The 17,596-nt window shown below is 57.2% G+C and overlaps 1 protein-coding gene across 1 annotated transcript in view; it reads right to left on the bottom strand.

The window, feature by feature from the left end:
- Window positions 1-6,036: 6,036 nt before the first annotated feature.
- PTPN13 (protein tyrosine phosphatase non-receptor type 13) overlaps window positions 6,037-17,596 on the bottom strand; it is a 161,889-nt gene continuing 150,329 nt past the window's right edge. The window contains exons 41-47 of the mRNA XM_054172520.1: window positions 16,575-16,681; window positions 15,238-15,386; window positions 13,832-13,922; window positions 11,396-11,733; window positions 8,459-8,674; window positions 7,456-7,518; window positions 6,037-6,275 (exon numbers count right to left, since the gene is read on the bottom strand). Coding sequence (XP_054028495.1) covers window positions 6,195-6,275; window positions 7,456-7,518; window positions 8,459-8,674; window positions 11,396-11,733; window positions 13,832-13,922; window positions 15,238-15,386; window positions 16,575-16,681 — 1,045 coding nt within the window. The 3' untranslated portion in view covers window positions 6,037-6,194. The remainder of the gene's footprint in view (window positions 6,276-7,455; window positions 7,519-8,458; window positions 8,675-11,395; window positions 11,734-13,831; window positions 13,923-15,237; window positions 15,387-16,574; window positions 16,682-17,596) is intronic.

The raw sequence follows: 17,596 nt of genomic DNA, 5'->3' as shown, positions 1-17,596 counted from the left end.
GCTGTGAGCAACCTGCTGTGGTGTGAGGTGTCCCTGCCCAGGGCAGGGGGCTGGGGCTGGCTGAGCCTGGAGCTCCCTTCCAGCCCTGCCAGCTCTGTGATTCTCCTCTCCAGGCTGCACAGCCCCAGCTCTTCCAGCCTGGCCCCACAGGAGAGCTTCTGCAGCCCTCTGATCATCTCTGTGCCTTCCTCTTGACCCCCTCCAGCAGCTCCCTGTCTCTCTTGTGGTGGGGGCCCCAGAACTGGGCACAGGACTCGTTGCCCTTCTCAGAGGAGGCTCTTTTGGGGCCTGACTTCACCACTGCAGCAGCTGCTTGCAGCTGAGCTGGTTGCTGGCTCCTCACTTGTGCCTCTCTCTGGTCTGTGCTGCCGGCAAGCTGAGCCCCCTTGGAAACTGCAGTGCCAGCCTGGCTTGCTGCTCCCTCTGTGCTGCAGGCTGGGCAGGGCTGAGGGGCACCCAGGGGGAGCTCAGTGGGATGTGTGGGCTTGGAAGGGACCTGTGGAGACCACCGAGTCCCAGCCCCCTGCTCAGTGGAGCCCAGCTGGGGAAGGTCACCCAGGAACATGGTCAGGGCTGAGGGGCACCCAGGGGGAGCTCAGTAGGATGTGTGGGCTTGGAAGGGACCTGTGGAGACCACCGAGTCCCAGCCCCCTGCTCAGTGGAGCCCAGCTGGGGAAGGTCACCCAGGAACATGGTCAGGGCTGAGGGGCACCCAGGGGGAGCTCAGTGGGATGTGTGGGCTTGGAAGGGACCTGTGGAGACCACCGAGTCCCAGCCCCCTGCTCAGTGGAGCCCAGCTGGGGAAGGTCACCCAGGACCACATCCAGGTGGGGGTTGAAAGCCTCCAGAACAGGAAGGCTTCACAAGCTGCTGGTGGTTCTCTCTCGTGCAGGCAGCAGCTCAGGGCAGGCCTCAGGCAGTGCTGCTCCCTTCAAGAAGAGCTTCCTGCTCTGAAGAGAGCCTGGGCAGGAGGCTGTGGAGCTGGTGTGAGTGTTCCTGTGTCTGGGAGAGTGCTTTTCCCAACCTCAGAAGCCGAGCTTGGAGAGATTCCCCTGGGTGAAGCAGTCCTCCAGGTGTGCTGCTGGGGCAGCTGAGCTGCAGATCCTTGCTCACCTCCCTGAAAGGACAGCTGGGGAAGGGGCTGGGGAGGAGCAGCTGGAGAGGAGGCAGGGGGTGGGCAGGGGGCAAGGAGGGCAGCAGCAGCCTGGGCTGGAGCAGCAGTGGTGTGGGCAGCAGGAGCAGGGCAGGGATTGTGCCCCTGGGCTCAGCACTGGGGAGGCCACAGCTTGAGGGCTGGGCTCAGCTTTGGGCTCCTGGCTGCAAGGAAGGAGCTTGAGGAGCTGGAGCAGGGCCAGGGAAGGGCAGGAAAGGTGGGGAAGGGTCTGGGGAAGAGGGCTGGGGAGGAGCAGCTGAGGGAGCTGGGGGTGGGGAGTGTGGAGCAGAGGAGGCTGAGGGAGACCTCCTTGCTCTCTGCAGCTCCCTGAGAGGAGGCTGCAGCCAGGGGGGGTTGGGCTCTGCTCCCCAGGAACAAGGGCCAGGAGGAGAGGCAATGGCCTCAGGCTGCCCCAGGGGAGGCTTAGGTTGGAGAGGAGGAAGAATTTCTGTGCTGCCAGAGTGGTCAGGGCCTGGCAGAGGCTGCCCAGGGAGGTGGTGGAGTCCCCATGGCTGGAGGAGCTCCAGCAAGCTGTGCCCACGGCACCTGGGGCCAGGGCTTGGTGGCTGCAGCCAGGTAGGGGTTGGCAGGGGGCTGGCACTGGCTGAGCCTTGAGCTCCCTTCCAGCCCTGACCACTCTGAGTTTTCCCAGCAGCTCCTTGCTCATCCAGAGAGGTTCTCCTCCCTCCTCTGCTCCATTAGCTGCTCAGAGGAAGGCAGCTTTGAGCTGGCAGGGGGTGATGGTTGGATGTTCACCTTCTGGAGCCTCGGCCCCCGGCTCCAGCAGCTTTGTTTCCTTGCAGCAAGCCAGGGAGCCATGTGCTGAAGCCTTGCCTGGGGGCAGTCCCCTTGGCCTGGCCCAAGGGTGAGCAGTCAAAGGCTGAGGGCTGTGCTCTGAGCCTGCAGGGAGGCTGAGCAGCTGCAGGGTCCTGCCAGGCACTTCATGTGCCAGCAGTGAGCTGCCAGAGGCTGAGCTTTTGGGGACACACAGGGAAATACCAGAGGGAAAAGACCCTGGGGAAGGGCTTTGTGGCCTTCTCCTCTTCCAAAGCAAAGCCATCTGCTGGCCACAACCCTTCCAGCCAAAAGGGAGAGGAGCTTGGCTGGAGCTCCGCACTGCCTGCTGGAGCTGCAGCACCAACAGGAGCAGCCCTGGCACAGCAGAGCTCCTGGAGGCCTGAGAGCAGGGAGCCCAGGGAGCCCCTGGGGCACAGATTCTGTCCCATGGGGAGCCAGAGCAGGCTGAGAGTGTGCCAGGCCCTTGCTGCCCATGGATCAGCCCTCATCTGGCCTGACCCTCTGTGCTGGGGGAGCCCTGGGTGAGCCCTGGGGGGCTGGGTGCTGTGCTGGATAAGCCCTGGGGGGCTGTGTGGGGTGCTGGCTGAGCCCTGGGGGGCTGGGTGCTGTGCTGGGGGAGCCCTGGGGGGCTGGGTGCTGTGATGGGGGAGCCCTGGGGGGCTGGGTGCTGTGCTGGGGGAGCCCTGGATGAGCCCTGGGGGGCTGTGTGGGGTGCTGGCTGAGCCCTGTGGGGCTGGGGGCTGTGCTGGGGGAGCCCTGGATGAGCCCTGGGGGGCTGGGTGCTGTGCTGGGGGAGCCCTGGCTGAGCGCTGGGGGGCTGGGTGCTGTGCTGGATAAGCCCTGGGGGGCTGTGTGGGGTGCTGGCTGAGCCCTGGGGGGCTGGGGGCTGTGCTGGGGGAGCCCTGGGGGGCTGTGTGGAGTGCTGGCTGAGCCCTGGGGGGCTGGGTGCTGTGCTGGGGGAGCCCTGGGTGAGCCCTGGGGGACTGGGTGCTGTGCTGGGGGAGCCCTGGGGAACTGGGTGCTGTGCTGGGGGAGCCCTGGGGGGCTGGGTGCTGTGCTGGGGGAGCCCTGGGGGACTGGGTGCTGTGCTGGGGGAGCCCTGGGTGAGCCCTGGGGGACTGGGTGCTGTGCTGGGGGAGCCCTGGGGGACTGGGTGCTGTGCTGGGGGAGCCCTGGGTGAGCCCTGGGGGGCTGTGTGCTGTGCTGGATAAGCCCTGGGGGGCTGTGTGGGGTGCTGGGGGAGCCCTGGGGGGCTGGGTGCTGTGCTGGGGGAGCCCTGGGTGAGCCCTGGGGGGCTGGGTGCTGTGCTGGGGGAGCCCTGGGGGACTGGGTGCTGTGCTGGGGGAGCCCTGGGTGAGCCCTGGGGGGCTGGGTGCTGTGCTGGATAAGCCCTGGGGGGCTGTGTGGGGTGCTGGGGGAGCCCTGGGGGGCTGGGTGCTGTGCTGGATAAGCCCTGGGGGGCTGTGTGCTGTGCTGGGGGAGCCCTGGGGGGCTGGGTGCTGTGCTGGGGGAGCCCTGGATGAGCCCTGGGGGGCTGGGTGCTGTGCTGGGGGAGCCCTGGGGGACTGGGTGCTGTGCTGGGGGAGCCCTGGGTGAGCCCTGGGGGGCTGGGTGCTGTGCTGGATAAGCCCTGGGGGGCTGTGTGGGGTGCTGGGGGAGCCCTGGGGGGCTGGGTGCTGTGCTGGATAAGCCCTGGGGGGCTGTGTGCTGTGCTGGGGGAGCCCTGGGGGGCTGGGTGCTGTGCTGGGGGAGCCCTGGATGAGCCCTGGGGGGCTGGGTGCTGTGCTGGGGGAGCCCTGGGGGACTGGGTGCTGTGCTGGGGGAGCCCTGGGGGAGCCCTGGGGGCTGTGTGCTGTGCTGGGGGATTTTTTCCTTAATTTTATTATCATTTTTTACTTTCATTTTTATTTGATTTTTTTCCTTTAGTTAATTTTATTTTCATTTTTATTTTCATTTTTCATTTGATTTTTTTCCTTCAGTTAATTTTATTTTCATTTTTTTACTTTCATTTTTATGTTTTTTTTTCTTTAGTTAACTTTATTTTCATTTTTTAAGTTTCATTTTTCATTTGATTTTTTTCCTTTAGTTAATTTTATTTTTATTTTTTTACTTTCATTTTTATTTGATTTTTTCCTTCAGTTAATTTTATTTTCATTTTTATTTTCATTTTTCATTTGATTTTTTCCTTCAGTTAATTTTTTTCATTTTTTTACTTTCATTTTTAATTTGATTTTTTTTCCTTCAGTTAATTTTATTTTCATTTTTTAACTTTCATTTTTCATTTGATTTTTTTCCTTCAGTTAATTTTATTTTCATTTTTTTAACTTTCATTTTTATTTGTTTTTTTCTTTAATTTTATTTTCCTTTTTTACTTTCATTTTTCATTTGATTTTTTTCCTTTAGTTAATTTTATTTTTTTTACTTTCATTTTTCATTTGATTTTTTTAAATTTAGTTAACTTTATTTTCATTTTTAAATTTTCATTTTTCATTTGATTTTTTCCTTCAGTTAATTTTATTTTCATTTTTTTACTTTCATTTTTCATTTGATTTTTTAAATTTAGTTAACTTTATTTTCATTTTTAAATTTTCATTTTTCATTTGAATTTTTTCCTTCAGTTAATTTTATTTTCATTCTTTTACTTTCATTTTTATTTGATTTTTTCCTTCAGTTAATTTTATTTTCATTTTTTAACTTTCATTTTTCATTTGATTTTTTTCCTTCAGTTAATTTTATTTTCATTTTTTTTACTTTCATTTTTATTTTTTTTTCTTTAATTTTATTTTCATTTTTTTACTTTCATTTTTCATTTGATTTTTTCCTTTAGTTAATTTTATTTTATTTTACTTTCATTTTTCATTTGATTTTTTTAAATTTAGTTAACTTTATTTTCATTTTTTAATTTTCATTTTTCATTTGATTTTTTTCTTTAGTTAATTTTATTTTCATTTTTTTACTTTCATTTTTCATTTTTTTTCTCTTTAGTTAATTTTATTTTCATTTTTTTACTTTCATTTTTCATTTGATTTTTTTTTCCTTCAGTTAATTTTATGTTCATTTTTTTACTTTCATTTTTCATTTGATCTTTTTTCCTTTAGTTAATTTTATTTTCATTTTTTTACTTTCAGTTTTCATTTGATTTTTTTTTCCTTCAGTTAATTTTATTTTCATTTTTTTATTTTCATTTTTATTTGGGTTTTCTTCTTTAGTTAATTTTATTTTCATTTTTTTACTTTCATTTCTCATTTGATTTTTAAAATTTAGTTAACTTTATTTTAATTTTTAAATTTTCATTTTTCATTTGAATTTTTTCCTTTAATTTTATTTTCAGTTTTTTACTTTCATTTTTCATTTGATTTTTTCTTTAGTTAATTTAATTTTCATTTTTTTACTTTCATTTTTCATTTGATTTTTTTTTCCCTTCAGTCAATTTTATTTTCATTTTTTTACTTTCATTTTTCATTTGATTTTTTTCTTTAGTTAATTTAATTTTCATTTTTTTACTTTCATTTTTCATTTGATTTTTTTTTCCTTCAGTTAATTTTATGTTCATTTTTTTACTTTCATTTTTCATTTGATTTTTTTTCCTTTAGTTAATTTTATTTTCATTGTTTTACTTTCATTTTTTCATTTTGTTTTTTCCTTTAGTTAATTTTATGTTCATTTTTTTACTTTCATTTTTCATTTGATTTTTTTTTCCTTCAGTTAATTTTATGTTCATTTTTTTACTTTCATTTTTCATTTGATTTTTTTTTTCCTTCAGTGAATTTTATGTTCATTTTTTTACTTTCATTTTTCATTTGATTTTTTTTTTTTCCTTCAGTCAATTTTATTTTCATTTTTTAATTTTCCTTCTTTATTTGATTTTTTTGTTTGCTTGTTTCTTTTATCCCAGCAGGGAGGAAGCTGCCAAAAGAACAAAGAAAAGTCCCCCCCCCACATGTGCAGCTTTATTAAATATTATTTACTTCTTGTACATTAAAAAAAACAAAACAAAAAACAACCAACCAAACAAAAACACAAAGCCAAAGCCCTCAGCTGTGTCCATGGGGCTGCAGATGATGATGATGGTGCCAGGACAAGGTCTCCCTTTCCCCTTTGGACTCTGTACCTTGCTTGGGGTGATGGAGAGGCTCTGGAAGAGCAGACAGCAGGAGGAAGGGGCTGGGGAACGTTGGGAGGGGAAAGGAAACTCATGGAAGCCTCTGGGGGGGGTCCTTGCTGCCTGGTTTTCCAAGCACTCCTACGTGGCCTTCTGCTGCTCCTCCTGCTGGAGCCGATTGAGGACGTAGAGGACGACTTGATAGCAGAAAATGTACTGATCCTGCACGGGGGAGGAAGGCAGGAGGCAGGTCAGGGCCCCTGGGCTGCTGCCTCCATGGGATGGGATGGGATGGGATGGGAGAGAATGGGATGGGATGGGAGAGAATGGGATGGGATGGGAGAGAATGGGATGGGATAGAATGGAATGGGATGGGATAGAATGGGATGGGATAGAATGGGATGGGATAGAATGGAATGGGATAGAATGGAATGGGATAGAATGGAATGGGATAGAATAGAATGGAATAGAATAGAATAGAAATAGAAATAGACCAGACCAGGTTGGAAGAGACCTTCAAGATCATCAAGTCCAACCTATCATCCAACACAACCTAATCAACTAACCCATGGCACCAAGCACCCTATCAAGTCTCCTCCTGAACCCCTCCAGGGATGGGGACTCCACCACCTCCCTGGGCAGCACATCCCAATGGCCAATCTCTCATTCTATGAAGACCTTTCTCCTCCCCTCCAGCCTAAACCTCCCCTGGCACAGCTTGAGACTGTGTCCTCTTGTTCTGCTGCTGGGGGCCTGGCAGAAGACACCAACCCCCAGCTGGCTCCAACCTCCCTGCAGGGAGCTGCAGAGAGCAAGAAGGTCTCCCCTGAGCCTCCTCTTCTGCAGGCTAAGCAACCCCAGCTCCCTCAGCCTCTCCTCACAGGGCTGTGCCCCAGACCCCTCCCCAGCCCTGTGCCCCAGACCCCTCCCCAGCCCTGTGCCCCAGACCCCTCCCCAGCTTTGTTGCCCTTCTCTGGACACCTTCCAGCAGCTCAACCTCTTTCCTACCCTCAGGAGCCCAGAGCTGGACACAGGACTCAAGCTGTGGCCTCAGCAGTGCTGAGCACAGGGCACAAGGACTTCCCTGCTCCTGCTGGCCACACTCTGCCTGACCCAGGCCAGGCTGCCCTTGGCCTTCTTGGCCCCCTGGGCACACTGCAGGCTCCTCTTCAGCTGCTCTCCCCCAGCACCCCCAGCTCCCTCTCTGCCTGGCTGCTCTCAGCCACTCTGCCCCCAGCCTGTGGCACTGCCTGGGGTTGCTGTGGCCAAAGTGCAGCCCCTGGCACTCAGCTACAGCAGGAGAGGGGCACAGAGAGGGTGGTGCTGGTGGTGAGCACCTCAGCAGCCTCCTGGCAGCTGGGAGGTGGTGGTGCAGAGCCTTGCCCTGAGCTGCCAGCCTCACCTCTGTCTGCACCATCCCGTGCCGCTGCAGCCGCATGGTTCGCACCAGGTCCGAGATGTCGAACTGCCAGAGGAGGGAAGGCAGTCAGGGGAAAGAGAAACCTGCAGTGCAGGAGTCCCCTCCCCCCCCAAGGAACCCAACCAGCCACAGGGGACACTTAGGGAAACAAGAGACAGCTCAGCACAGCCTGGGCAGGCTTGGTAGACTGAGCAATACAGACACAGAGTGACACAGCATGGGTTGGGTTGGAAGGGAGCTCAAGGCTCACCCAGCTCCAGCCCCCTGCCATGGGCAGGGACACCTCCCACCAGCCCCAGGCAGCTCAAGGCCTCATCCAGCCTGGCCTTGAGCTCCTCCAGGGAGGAGGCAGCCACAGCCTCTCTGGGCAACCTGTGCCAGTGTCTCCCCACCCTCACACTGAAGAACTTCCTAACCCTGCTCTGCCTCAGCTCCAAACCCTTCCCCCTTGACCTGGCTCCAGACCCCCTCAGGAGCAGTTCCTCTGCAGCCTCCCTGCAGGATCCCTTCAGCTCCTGGCAGCAGCTCTGAGGAGCCCCTGGAGCCTTCTCCTCTGCAGGCTGCACAGCCCCAGCTCCCTCAGCCTGTGCTCCCAGCAGAGCTGCTCCAGCCCTGGCAGCATCTCTGTGGCCTCCTCTGGCCTCTCTCCAGCAGCTCTGTGTCCTTCTGCTGGGGACAGCAGAGCTGGAGGCAGGGTTGGAGCTGAGGTCTGAGCAGAGCAGAGCCCAGGGGCAGAATCCCCTCTGCTGCCCTCTGCCCACCCTGCCCTGGCACACAGCACACAGCTGCCTGCAGGGCTGCAGGAGGCACTGCCGGCTCCCGGGGAGCCGCTCAGCACCCAACACCCCCAAGCCTCTTCCTTCAGGGCTGCTCCCATCCCACTGTGCACCCAGGCCTGAGAACAACCACAGAGATCCCAGGGGAGACATTTCCTGCCAGTCAGGCCCAGCTCAGCTCAGCTCAGCCCCCCCTGCTGAGCCCTCACCTCCAGGTCCCTGCTGATCAGGCCCAGGACGACGTCGATGCAGATGAGGGTCCCGGAGCGGCCGATGCCGGCGCTGCAGTGGGTGACGATGGGCCCTGCCCTGTGCAGGTGTCTCATGTAGGAGATGAAGGTGAGCAGCTCCTCTGGCTGGGAGGGGGTGTCGTGGTCAGGCCAGGCAGTGAAGTTGAGGTGGGAGATGTGCCTCACTTCCCCTGTCTGAGGTGTGACAAGGACAGGGAGTCAGGCGTGGGCACAGCGGAAGGGCAGCCGGGAGGATGCTCTGGGTGGGAGAAGACCTTGGAGAGCATCCACTCCAACCCTGCTGTGCCTCTGCCCAGGCTGGGGCTGAGCCATGGCCTCAGCACCACAGCTCTGAAACCCCTCCAGGGATGGGCATCCAACCCCCTCCCTGGGCAGCCTGGGCCAGGCTGGCAGAACCCTTGCAGCCAAGAAGTTTCTTCTCCTCTCCAACCTGAGCCTCCCCTGGGGCAGCCTGAGGCCATTGCCTCTCCTCCTGGCCCTTGTTCCTGGGGAGCAGAGCCCAACCCCCCCTGGCTGCAGCCTCCTCTCAGGGAGCTGCAGAGAGCAAGGAGGTCTCCCTCAGCCTCCTCTGCTCCACACTCCCCACCCCCAGCTCCCTCAGCTGCTCCTCCCCAGCCCTCTTCCCCAGACCCTTCCCCACCTTTCTTGCCCTTCCCTGGCCCTGCTCCAGCTCCTCAAGCTCCTTCTTGCAGCCAGGAGCCCAAAGCTGAGCCCAGCCCTCAAGCTGTGGCCTCCCCAGTGCTGAGCCCAGGGGCACAATCCCTGCCCTGCTCCTGCTGCCCACACCACTGCTGCTCCAGCCCAGGCTGCTGCTGCCCTCCTTGCCCTCTGCCCACCCCCTGCCTCCTCTCCAGCTGCTGCCACCCAGCACCCCCAGGGCTTGCTCTGCTGCCCACTTTCCAGCCTGGGGTGCCTGTAAGTTCCCAAAGGAAGCCTTCTCAGAAGCCAGGGATGTGCCCAGGTGTACCTCAGCCAGGACCACTGACCTAAACTGAACAGAGCCAGGGAAGCAAGTGGCTGGCAGCAGGGTCACTGTGCCAGCTGAGCTGATCCCACAGAGCAATGGAGCAGCCAGACTTGATTATCCAGGAATTTCATCCCCCTCTGCATGGTTTCTGGGGCCAAAGGATGAAGGGGGCCAAGATTCTGAGTCTCATTAGCAGAATGGGATCACCTCCTGGCCCAGCTGCCACCCTCTGTGATGGTCACAGAGCAGCTGCAGTGAGGAAGAGCTGCCCAGCAGTGACCCCTGGGCAAGGAAGGGAGGCTCCACTTCCCTCCTGCTGCAGACACTGCAGCTGAGAGCAGGAAGGCCAAGAAGTGGGAGGATAAAAATAGATTCAGAGGATGGTTTAGGTTGGAAGGGACCTCAAGGATCATCCAGTTCCAACCCCCGTGGACACCTCCCACCAGCCCCAGCTTGCTCAAGGCCATGAGGCAGGAGGTGTCCACAGCCTCCCTGGGCAGCCTGTGCCAGAGTCTCCCCAGCCTCACTCTCAAGGATCTCTTCCTCCTCTCCACTCTCAGTCTCTCCTCTCCCAGCTCAAAGCCATTGTTCCTCAGCCTGGCACTGCCAGCCCTTGCCCAGAGTCCCTCCCCAGCTCTCCTGGAGCCCTTCAGGCACTGGAAGCTGCTCTGAGGTCTCCCTGCAGCCTTCTCCAGGCTGCTCAGCCCCAGCTCTCCCAGCCTGGCCCCACAGGGGAGGCTCTGCAGCCTCTGCTCATCTCTGTGGCCTCCTCTGGAGCCTCTCCAGCAGCTCCAGGTCCTTGTGCTGGGGGCCCCAGAGCTGGAGACAGTGCTGCAGGTGGGGGCTGAGCAGAGCAGAGCAGAGGGGCAGAATCCCCTCCCTGTGCTGCTGCTCTCCCTGCTCTGGCTGCAGGTGGAATGGAATGGAATGGAATGGGAATGGAATGGAATAGGAATGGAGTGAAATGGAATGGAATGGAACAGAATGGAATAGAATAGAATAGAACAGGGTAGGATAGGAGTGGAATGGGATGGGATAGAATGGGGTGGGAGTGGAGTGGGATGGGAGTGGAGTGGGATGGGAGGGGAGTGGGATGGGAGGGGAGTGGGATGGGAGGGGAGTGGGATGGGAGGGGAGGGGAGGGGAGGGGAGTGGGATGGGAGGGGAGTGGAATGGGAGTGGAGTGGGATGGGAGTGGGGTGGGATGGGATAGGAGTGGGATGGGATGGGAGTGGGAGTGGAGGGGAGTGGGAGGGGAGGGGAGTGGGAGGGGAGGGGAGTGGGAGGGGAGTGGGAGGGGAGGGGGATGGGAGGGGAGGGGAGTGGGATGGGAGGGGAGGGGAGTGGGATGGGAGGGGAGGGGAGTGGGAGTGGGGTGGGATGGGATGGGAGTGGAGTGGGATGGGAGTGGGGTGGGATGGGATGGGATAGGAGTGGGATGGAATGGGAGTGGGAGGGGAGGGGAGTGGGAGGGGAGGGGAGTGGGAGGGGAGGGGAGTGGGAGGGGAGTGGGAGGGGAGGGGGAGGGGAGGGGGAGGGGAGGGGGATGGGAGGGGAGGGGAGTGGGATGGGAGGGGAGGGGAGTGGGATGGGAGGGGAGGGGAGTGGGAGTGGGGTGGGATGGGATGGGAGTGGAGTGGGATGGGAGTGGGGTGGGATGGGAGTGGGGTGGGATGGGATGGGAGTGGAGTGGGATAGGAGTGGAATGGAGTGAAATGGAGTGGAATGGAATAGGAATGGAGTGGAATAGAATAGGAACAGAGTGGAGTGGAATAGGAACAGAGTGGAGTGGAATAGGAATGGAGTGGAACAGAATGGACTGGAATTAACCAGGTTGGAAAAGACCCTCGAGACCACTGAGTCCAGCCTATCACCCAGCACCACCTGCTCCACTAAAGCTCCCAGCAGGCAGGGTGAGCTGCACCCACCTGGATCTCCTCCAGCTGCAGCACCCTGAGGACGAAGCCCTGGAGCTGCTGCAGCCCGACGAGGGCCAGCCGCAGGCGCTGGCCGACCAGGGTGCTGCTGTGGAGCGCCTCCGGCCAGTACCGCTGGCACTTGATCTTCTCTCCTTCCACCTCCTGAGTCATCATGGCAATCACACTGCACTCCTGCTCCCACACCATCTGCCAGAAGTCTGCCACGGTGGCGGGCAGGGGCCCCTGGCAGGCGATGTAGACAAACTCTTCGGCGCCCACGGGCATGCGGATGAAGCTGGCGTTGATGTAGCCTCCCTCCCGCCCCAGGGGCACCCTGGTGCTGTCGTCTGCGGTGCACAGGGGGACAGAAAGGCCACGGGGTGAGGTGGGCACCCCCCAGCACAGAGAGGCTGAGCCTTCCACACCCACACAGAGCTTGGGAAAGAGCTTGGAGAGGGCCAGGCCCAACCACAACCCAGCGGCCGTGACACCCCCCCCCCCCCGCCCCGAGCGCGTCCTGAAGCACCACATCGACTGCTGCTGGAACGCCCCCAGCCATGGGGGCTCCAGCACCCCCCTGGGCAGCCTCTGCCAAGCCCTGACCACTCCTGCAGCAAAGAAATCTTTCCTCCTCTCCAGCCTAAGCCTCCCCTGGCACACTTTCAGGCCACTGCCTCCCCTTCTCATGTCAGACACTTGGGAGCAGAGCCCAACCCTCACCTCGCTGCAGCCTCCTCTCAGCAAGCTCGGAGAGCAAGGAGGTCTCCCTCAGCCCCCAGGCTACACAACCCCAGCTCCCTCAGCTGCTCCTCATAGGATGCCCTCCAAACCCCTCACCAGCCTGGTTGCTCCCCTCTGGACATGCTCCAGGACCTCACTGTCCTCCTTGTACTTGATGAATGGGAGAAACTTTCCCTCCTCTCCAACCTGAGCCTCCCCTGGGGCAGCCTGAGGCCATTGCCTCTCCTCCTGGCCCTTGTTCCTGGGGAGCAGAGCCCAACCCCCCCTGGCTGCAGCCTCCTCTCAGGGAGCTGCAGAGAGCAAGGAGGTCTCCCTCAGCCTCCTCTTCCTGTGGAAGTGTTTGGGTTGGGAAAGGCCTCCAGGCTCACCCAGCCCAACCTCCAACCCAACCCCACCATGGCCACCAAACCCTGGCCAGAGGTGCCATGGCCACAGCTTGCTGGAGCTCCTTCAGCCATGGGGACTCCACCACCTCCCTGGGCAGCCTCTGCCACTCTGGCAGCACAGAAATTCTTCCTCCTCTCCAACCTAAGCCTCCCCTGGGGCAGCCTGAGGCCATTGCCTCTCCTCCTGGCCCTTGTTCCTGGGGAGCAGAGCCCAACCCCCCCTGGCTGCAGCCTCCTCTCAGGGAGCTGCAGAGAGCAAGGAGGTCTCCCTCAGCCTCCTCTGCTCCACACTCCCCACCCCCAGCTCCCTCAGCTGCTCCTCCCCAGCCCTCTTCTCCAGACCCTTCCCCACCTTTCTTGCCCTTCCCTGGCCCTGCTCCAGCTCCTCAGTGTTACTCAGAGGAGGCCAACCTCAGCCTCACTGCAGCCTCCTCTCAGGGAGCTGCAGAGAGCAAGGAGGTCTCCCCTCAGGAGGCCTTCTCCAGACTAAGCAAGCCCAGCTCCCTCAGCCTCCCCCCTCCCAGATGTAGTTTGACCTTGCCTGCAGTGGCTGCCTCAGGCCAGCTCCCAGTGTGGCTGAAGCAGCAGCTGGCTGGGGCAGAGACCTCAAGAAGCAGGCAGGGTCCACGGCCTGGAGGTGGAGTCCCCAGCTCTGGAGGTGTTCAAGGAGCTACAGATGTGGTGCCTCAGGGCACAGGTGTGAACTGCAGCTGCTCTGGAGCTCAGGCTGGCTGCTTCTCAGCCAGCCACAACTAAGCCTTGTCAGCCCTCTCCCTGCCCCCCACACAGAGCAGTGCTGCAGGACCTCTGCTGCCAGCAGCACACCTCTCTGGGTGCCCAGCTTGACAGGGGCCAAAGGGGACAAACCCTCTCTGCCTCCAGTTTAGGACACAGAGTCACAGAGCATTAGGGGTGGGAAGGGACCTCTAGAGGTGATCAAGTGCAGCTCCCCTGCCAGAGCAGGGGCACCCAGGGCAGGTCACCCAGGGGTGAATCCAGGTGGGGTTGGAAAGCCTCCAGGGAAGGAGACTCCACAACCCCCCTGGGCAGCCTGCCCCAGGGCTCTGCCACCTCCACACAGGGACAACCTGACTGTTCTGGGAGCATCCCTCCCTGTGCTCTGCAGCAGCCAACTGCTCACCAACCTCCCACTGCTTTAGGAATGTGTGCATTGAGTGTGCAGAAGGTAGAGGCAGATGCCTCTCTCTCTCTGCCCTCCTGAGCAGCAGAACTGGGACTGGGGATCAAACCACCCCACTGCTGCTCCCATTCATCTGGCCAAGTGTCAGCAGGGAGCTGTGGACTGGTTGGGACTTACAAGGAAGAATGTTTTTGTATCTGTTCTTTTTCCTGTTCTCCTTTGCTTGGCCAACCAAGCACTGATCCAGAGGCTTTAGCTCCTGCAGGTTCTGGAAGGAAGGAGGTCAGGGTGCATTAGAAAGAGCTGAGTGTGGCAAGTGCTAAGAGCTCACAGAATCACTGCCAGGGCTGGAAGGGAGCTCCAGGCTCAGCCAGCCCCAGCCCCCTGCCCTGGGCAGGGACACCTCACACCACAGCAGGTTGCTCACAGCCACCTCCAGCCTGGCTGCAAACACCTCCAGCCAGGAGGCTTCCACCACCTCCCTGGGCAGCCTGGGCCAGGCTCTCACCACCCTCCTGGCCAACAACTTCTTCCTCACAGCCAATCTCCAGCTCCCCACTTCTACTTCTGCTCCAGCCCCCCCACTCCTAGCCCTCCCTCACCCCCTCCAAAGTCCCTCCCCAGCTCTCTTGCAGCCCCCTGCAGCTCCTGGAAGGCCACCAGAAGGTCTCCTGGGAGCCTTCTCTGCAGCCTGCACAACCCCAACTCTCTCAGGCTGTGCTCAGAGCAGCTCCAGCCCTCTGCTCCTCCGCCTGGCCCTGCTCTGGACACCTTCCAGCATGTGAAAGCAATGAGACCTGAGTGACTTCAATGTGTCCAGAGAGGAGCACAAGGCTGGGGAGGGCTCTGGGGCACAGCCCTGTGAGGAGAGGCTGAGAGAGCTGGGGATGTTCAACCTGGAGAAGAGGAGGCTCCAGCCTGCCCACCTCCAGCTCTCTCAGCCTCCCCACCCCCAGCTCTCTCAGCCTGCCCACCCCCAGCTCTCTCAGCCTGCCCACCCCCAGCTCTCTCAGCCTGCCCTCATGGCAGAGCAGCTCCAGCCCTCTGGAGCTGTGGAAGCAGGCCTTGAACAGGCCCAAGCCATTTACCAGCTCCCAGTGTGGCTATGCCAAACCCCTCAGTCCCAGGGAGGAATCCAATCCCCCACAGCTAAGGGGATGCTAAGTGTCTCCCCAGGAAGGACTTTCTCCCATTCTCCCTGCCCAGAGCTGGTGTAACACAGCTGCCTGAGGGCTTTGCAGAGCTCCTTTAGGTGCTCTGCAGCTTGAGCCCCTGTGAGCCTGGCAACCCTCACATTCATTCCTTTGGCCATTCAGCAGAAGCAAGAATGATGCAGAGAGAACTTCAGAGCTTAACCCCCAGCTCCAGCCAGTCTCCTCCCTCAGCAGCTGCTGCTTGGAAGGGGAGGGAAGCCTGAAGGCTTTTCACCCCCTCCAGAGCTGCACATCAAAGGGCTGTGCTGTTAACTCCAGGCACTGCTGAGCAGACATCCCACTTCTGACTCTTTCCTGGCAGACAGCAAGGACTGAAAGGCCAAGGAGTGGCTCACTCCAGCCTCAGCAGGAGGGCAAAGAGGGCCTCACCTCAATCTCTTTGGAAGGGACTCCCTGTTCCAGCAATCCACGCAGCATCCTGATCACCGACTTCAGCTGGGCCCCTGAGTACTTGCCCCCAGGCAGCACATTCACAGTAGGGAGGGCAGAGAGCTCTTCACTTGGCACTGAAGGGCAACCTGGCAGCAGAACAAGAGGTGCACAAGGAAAGGGCTCAGCCAGTGCCAGCAGGGAGCCAGCAGCGAGCTGCTGCCTTTGCTTCTGGCTGCTCAGCACTCTGCCCCCTGCTTGCTCCCCACCCCCTCCATCCACCAGGGAGAACACAGAGGTCTCAGAGAGTCACAGAACCAACCAGGCTGGAAAAGACCTCAGAGCTCACCAAGTCCAACCTCTCCCCCAGCACCATCTGATCAACTCAGCCATGGCACCAAGGGCCTCAGCCAGGCTCTTCCTGAACACCTCCAGGGATGGGGACTCCACCACCTCCCTGGGCAGCTCATTCCCATGGCCAATCTCTCCCTCTATGCAGAATTTCTTCCTCCCCTCCAGCCTAAACCTCCCCTGGCACAGCTTGAGACTGTGTCCTCTTGTTCTGCTGCTGGGGGCCTGGCAGAAGAGACCAACCCCCAGCTGGCTCCAACCTCCCTGCAGGTAGTTGCAGAGAGCAAGAAGGTCTCCCCTGAGCCTCCTCTTTTGCAGGCTAAGCAACCCCAGCTCCCTCAGCCTCTCCTCACAGGGCTGTGCCCCAGCCCCCTCCCCAGCCCTGTGCCCCAGACCCCTCCCCAGCTTTGTTGCCCTTCTCTGGACACCTTCCAGCAGCTCAACATCCAGGGAAGGCTGCAGACAGATCTCCCTGGAGTGTGAAGTGATGGCAGCTGGCAGTGGGTGACTCTCAGCCCTTGTCCCAAGCCCCTCCCCACCTCTCCTGCAGCCCTTCAGCTCCTGGCAGCCTGCTCTGAGCTCTCCAACCTGGCTTTCACCACTCCCAAGCTCAGATCCCCCACACCTTCCCTGGGCAACCTGCTCCAGTGTCTCAGCACCCTCATGGGGAAGGATTTCCTCCTCCTGGCTCATCTCAGTCCAGCTTGGAGTCACCCCCCCTCTCTGCTGCAGCTGGGCCAGACATGCTCTGTGGCAGGGAGCACCTCAGCTGGCCTCCTCCCTGCTCCAGCTCCACTCTTGCCCTTCTGTGCTCCTCTTCTGGCCCCCAGCTCCCAAGAGCCTTTCCAGCTGCTCCCTCTCCCACTTCACCTCTCCTGACACCCTCAGAACACATCCAGGGCCTGGGCAAAGCCCCCTCTGGCAGCCTGTGTCACTGATCCTGATGTAGTGCAGCCTGCCACCGCTTGCTCTGGCCCAGTCCTTGCCTTCAGTGGGAGGCTCCTGGCTGGCTGCCTCCATGGGCAGCTCCTCGCTCCCCCAGGTGACTTCATCTTCATCTGCTTGGCTCAAGGCAGGTGCTGGAGGAGGAGACCTGGAAGAGGAGATGGTTTGGAAGGCTGAAAGGACAGCTCAGGCCTCACACATCTGCCAGGAAATGCTCTGCAGCCACAAGGATTTCTGGCCTAGCTCCACACCAGGAAGTTAAACCCCCCCAAGCCACTGGGTTTCTTTTGCCCCCTCCCCTTTAAATCCCCAGGGGGGATCTTAAAAGGTAATGGTGGCACTGGAGCAGGCTGCCCAGGGAGGTGCTGGAGCCTCCTGCTCTGCAGAGCTTCCAACCCCCCTGGATGTGCTCCTGGGTGCCCTTCCTTAGGTCACCCTGCCATGGGCAGGGACACCTCCCAGGGGAGCAGCTGCCCAAGGCCTTCATCCATCACTCTTGAGAGTGGTACCCAGGGACAGGATGAGGGGCAGAGGACACAGACTGGAACCCAGGAGGTTCCACCTCAGCAGGAGGAGAAAATTCTTTGGTGTGAGGCTGCTGGAGCCTGGAGCAGGCTGCCAGAGAGGTTGTGGAGTCTCTGCTCTGGAGGCTTTCCAAACCCACCTGGATGTGTTCCTGGGTGCCCTGCCCTGGGTGCCCTGCCCTGGCTGCCCTGCTCTGGCAGGGGGCTTGGACTGGATGAGCTCCAGGTGTTCCTCCCAACCCCTAGCATGGTTCCATGAAATCCAGAGTCACCACCACTGCACTCAGTTATCTGTGACCCTGTTCAGGGCAGATGCTCTGCACCCAGAGCAGCTCAGAAGTGCCAGGATGAGGATCTCAGAGGTCTTTTGCAGCCTTAATGATCCCATAAGAAGGGCAGACCTCCTTGCTCTCCACAGCTCCCTGCAGGGAGGTTGGAGCCAGCTGGGGGCTCTTCTGCCAGGCCCCCAGCACCAGAACAAGAGGACACAGTCTCAAGCTGTGCCAGGGGAGGTTGAGGCTGGAGGGGAGGAGAAAGTT

This window comes from Dryobates pubescens, chromosome 24 (assembly GCF_014839835.1).
Source record: "Dryobates pubescens isolate bDryPub1 chromosome 24, bDryPub1.pri, whole genome shotgun sequence".
NCBI lineage: Eukaryota > Metazoa > Chordata > Aves > Piciformes > Picidae > Dryobates > Dryobates pubescens.
This window is presented reverse-complemented; position numbering and strand designations above follow the sequence as displayed.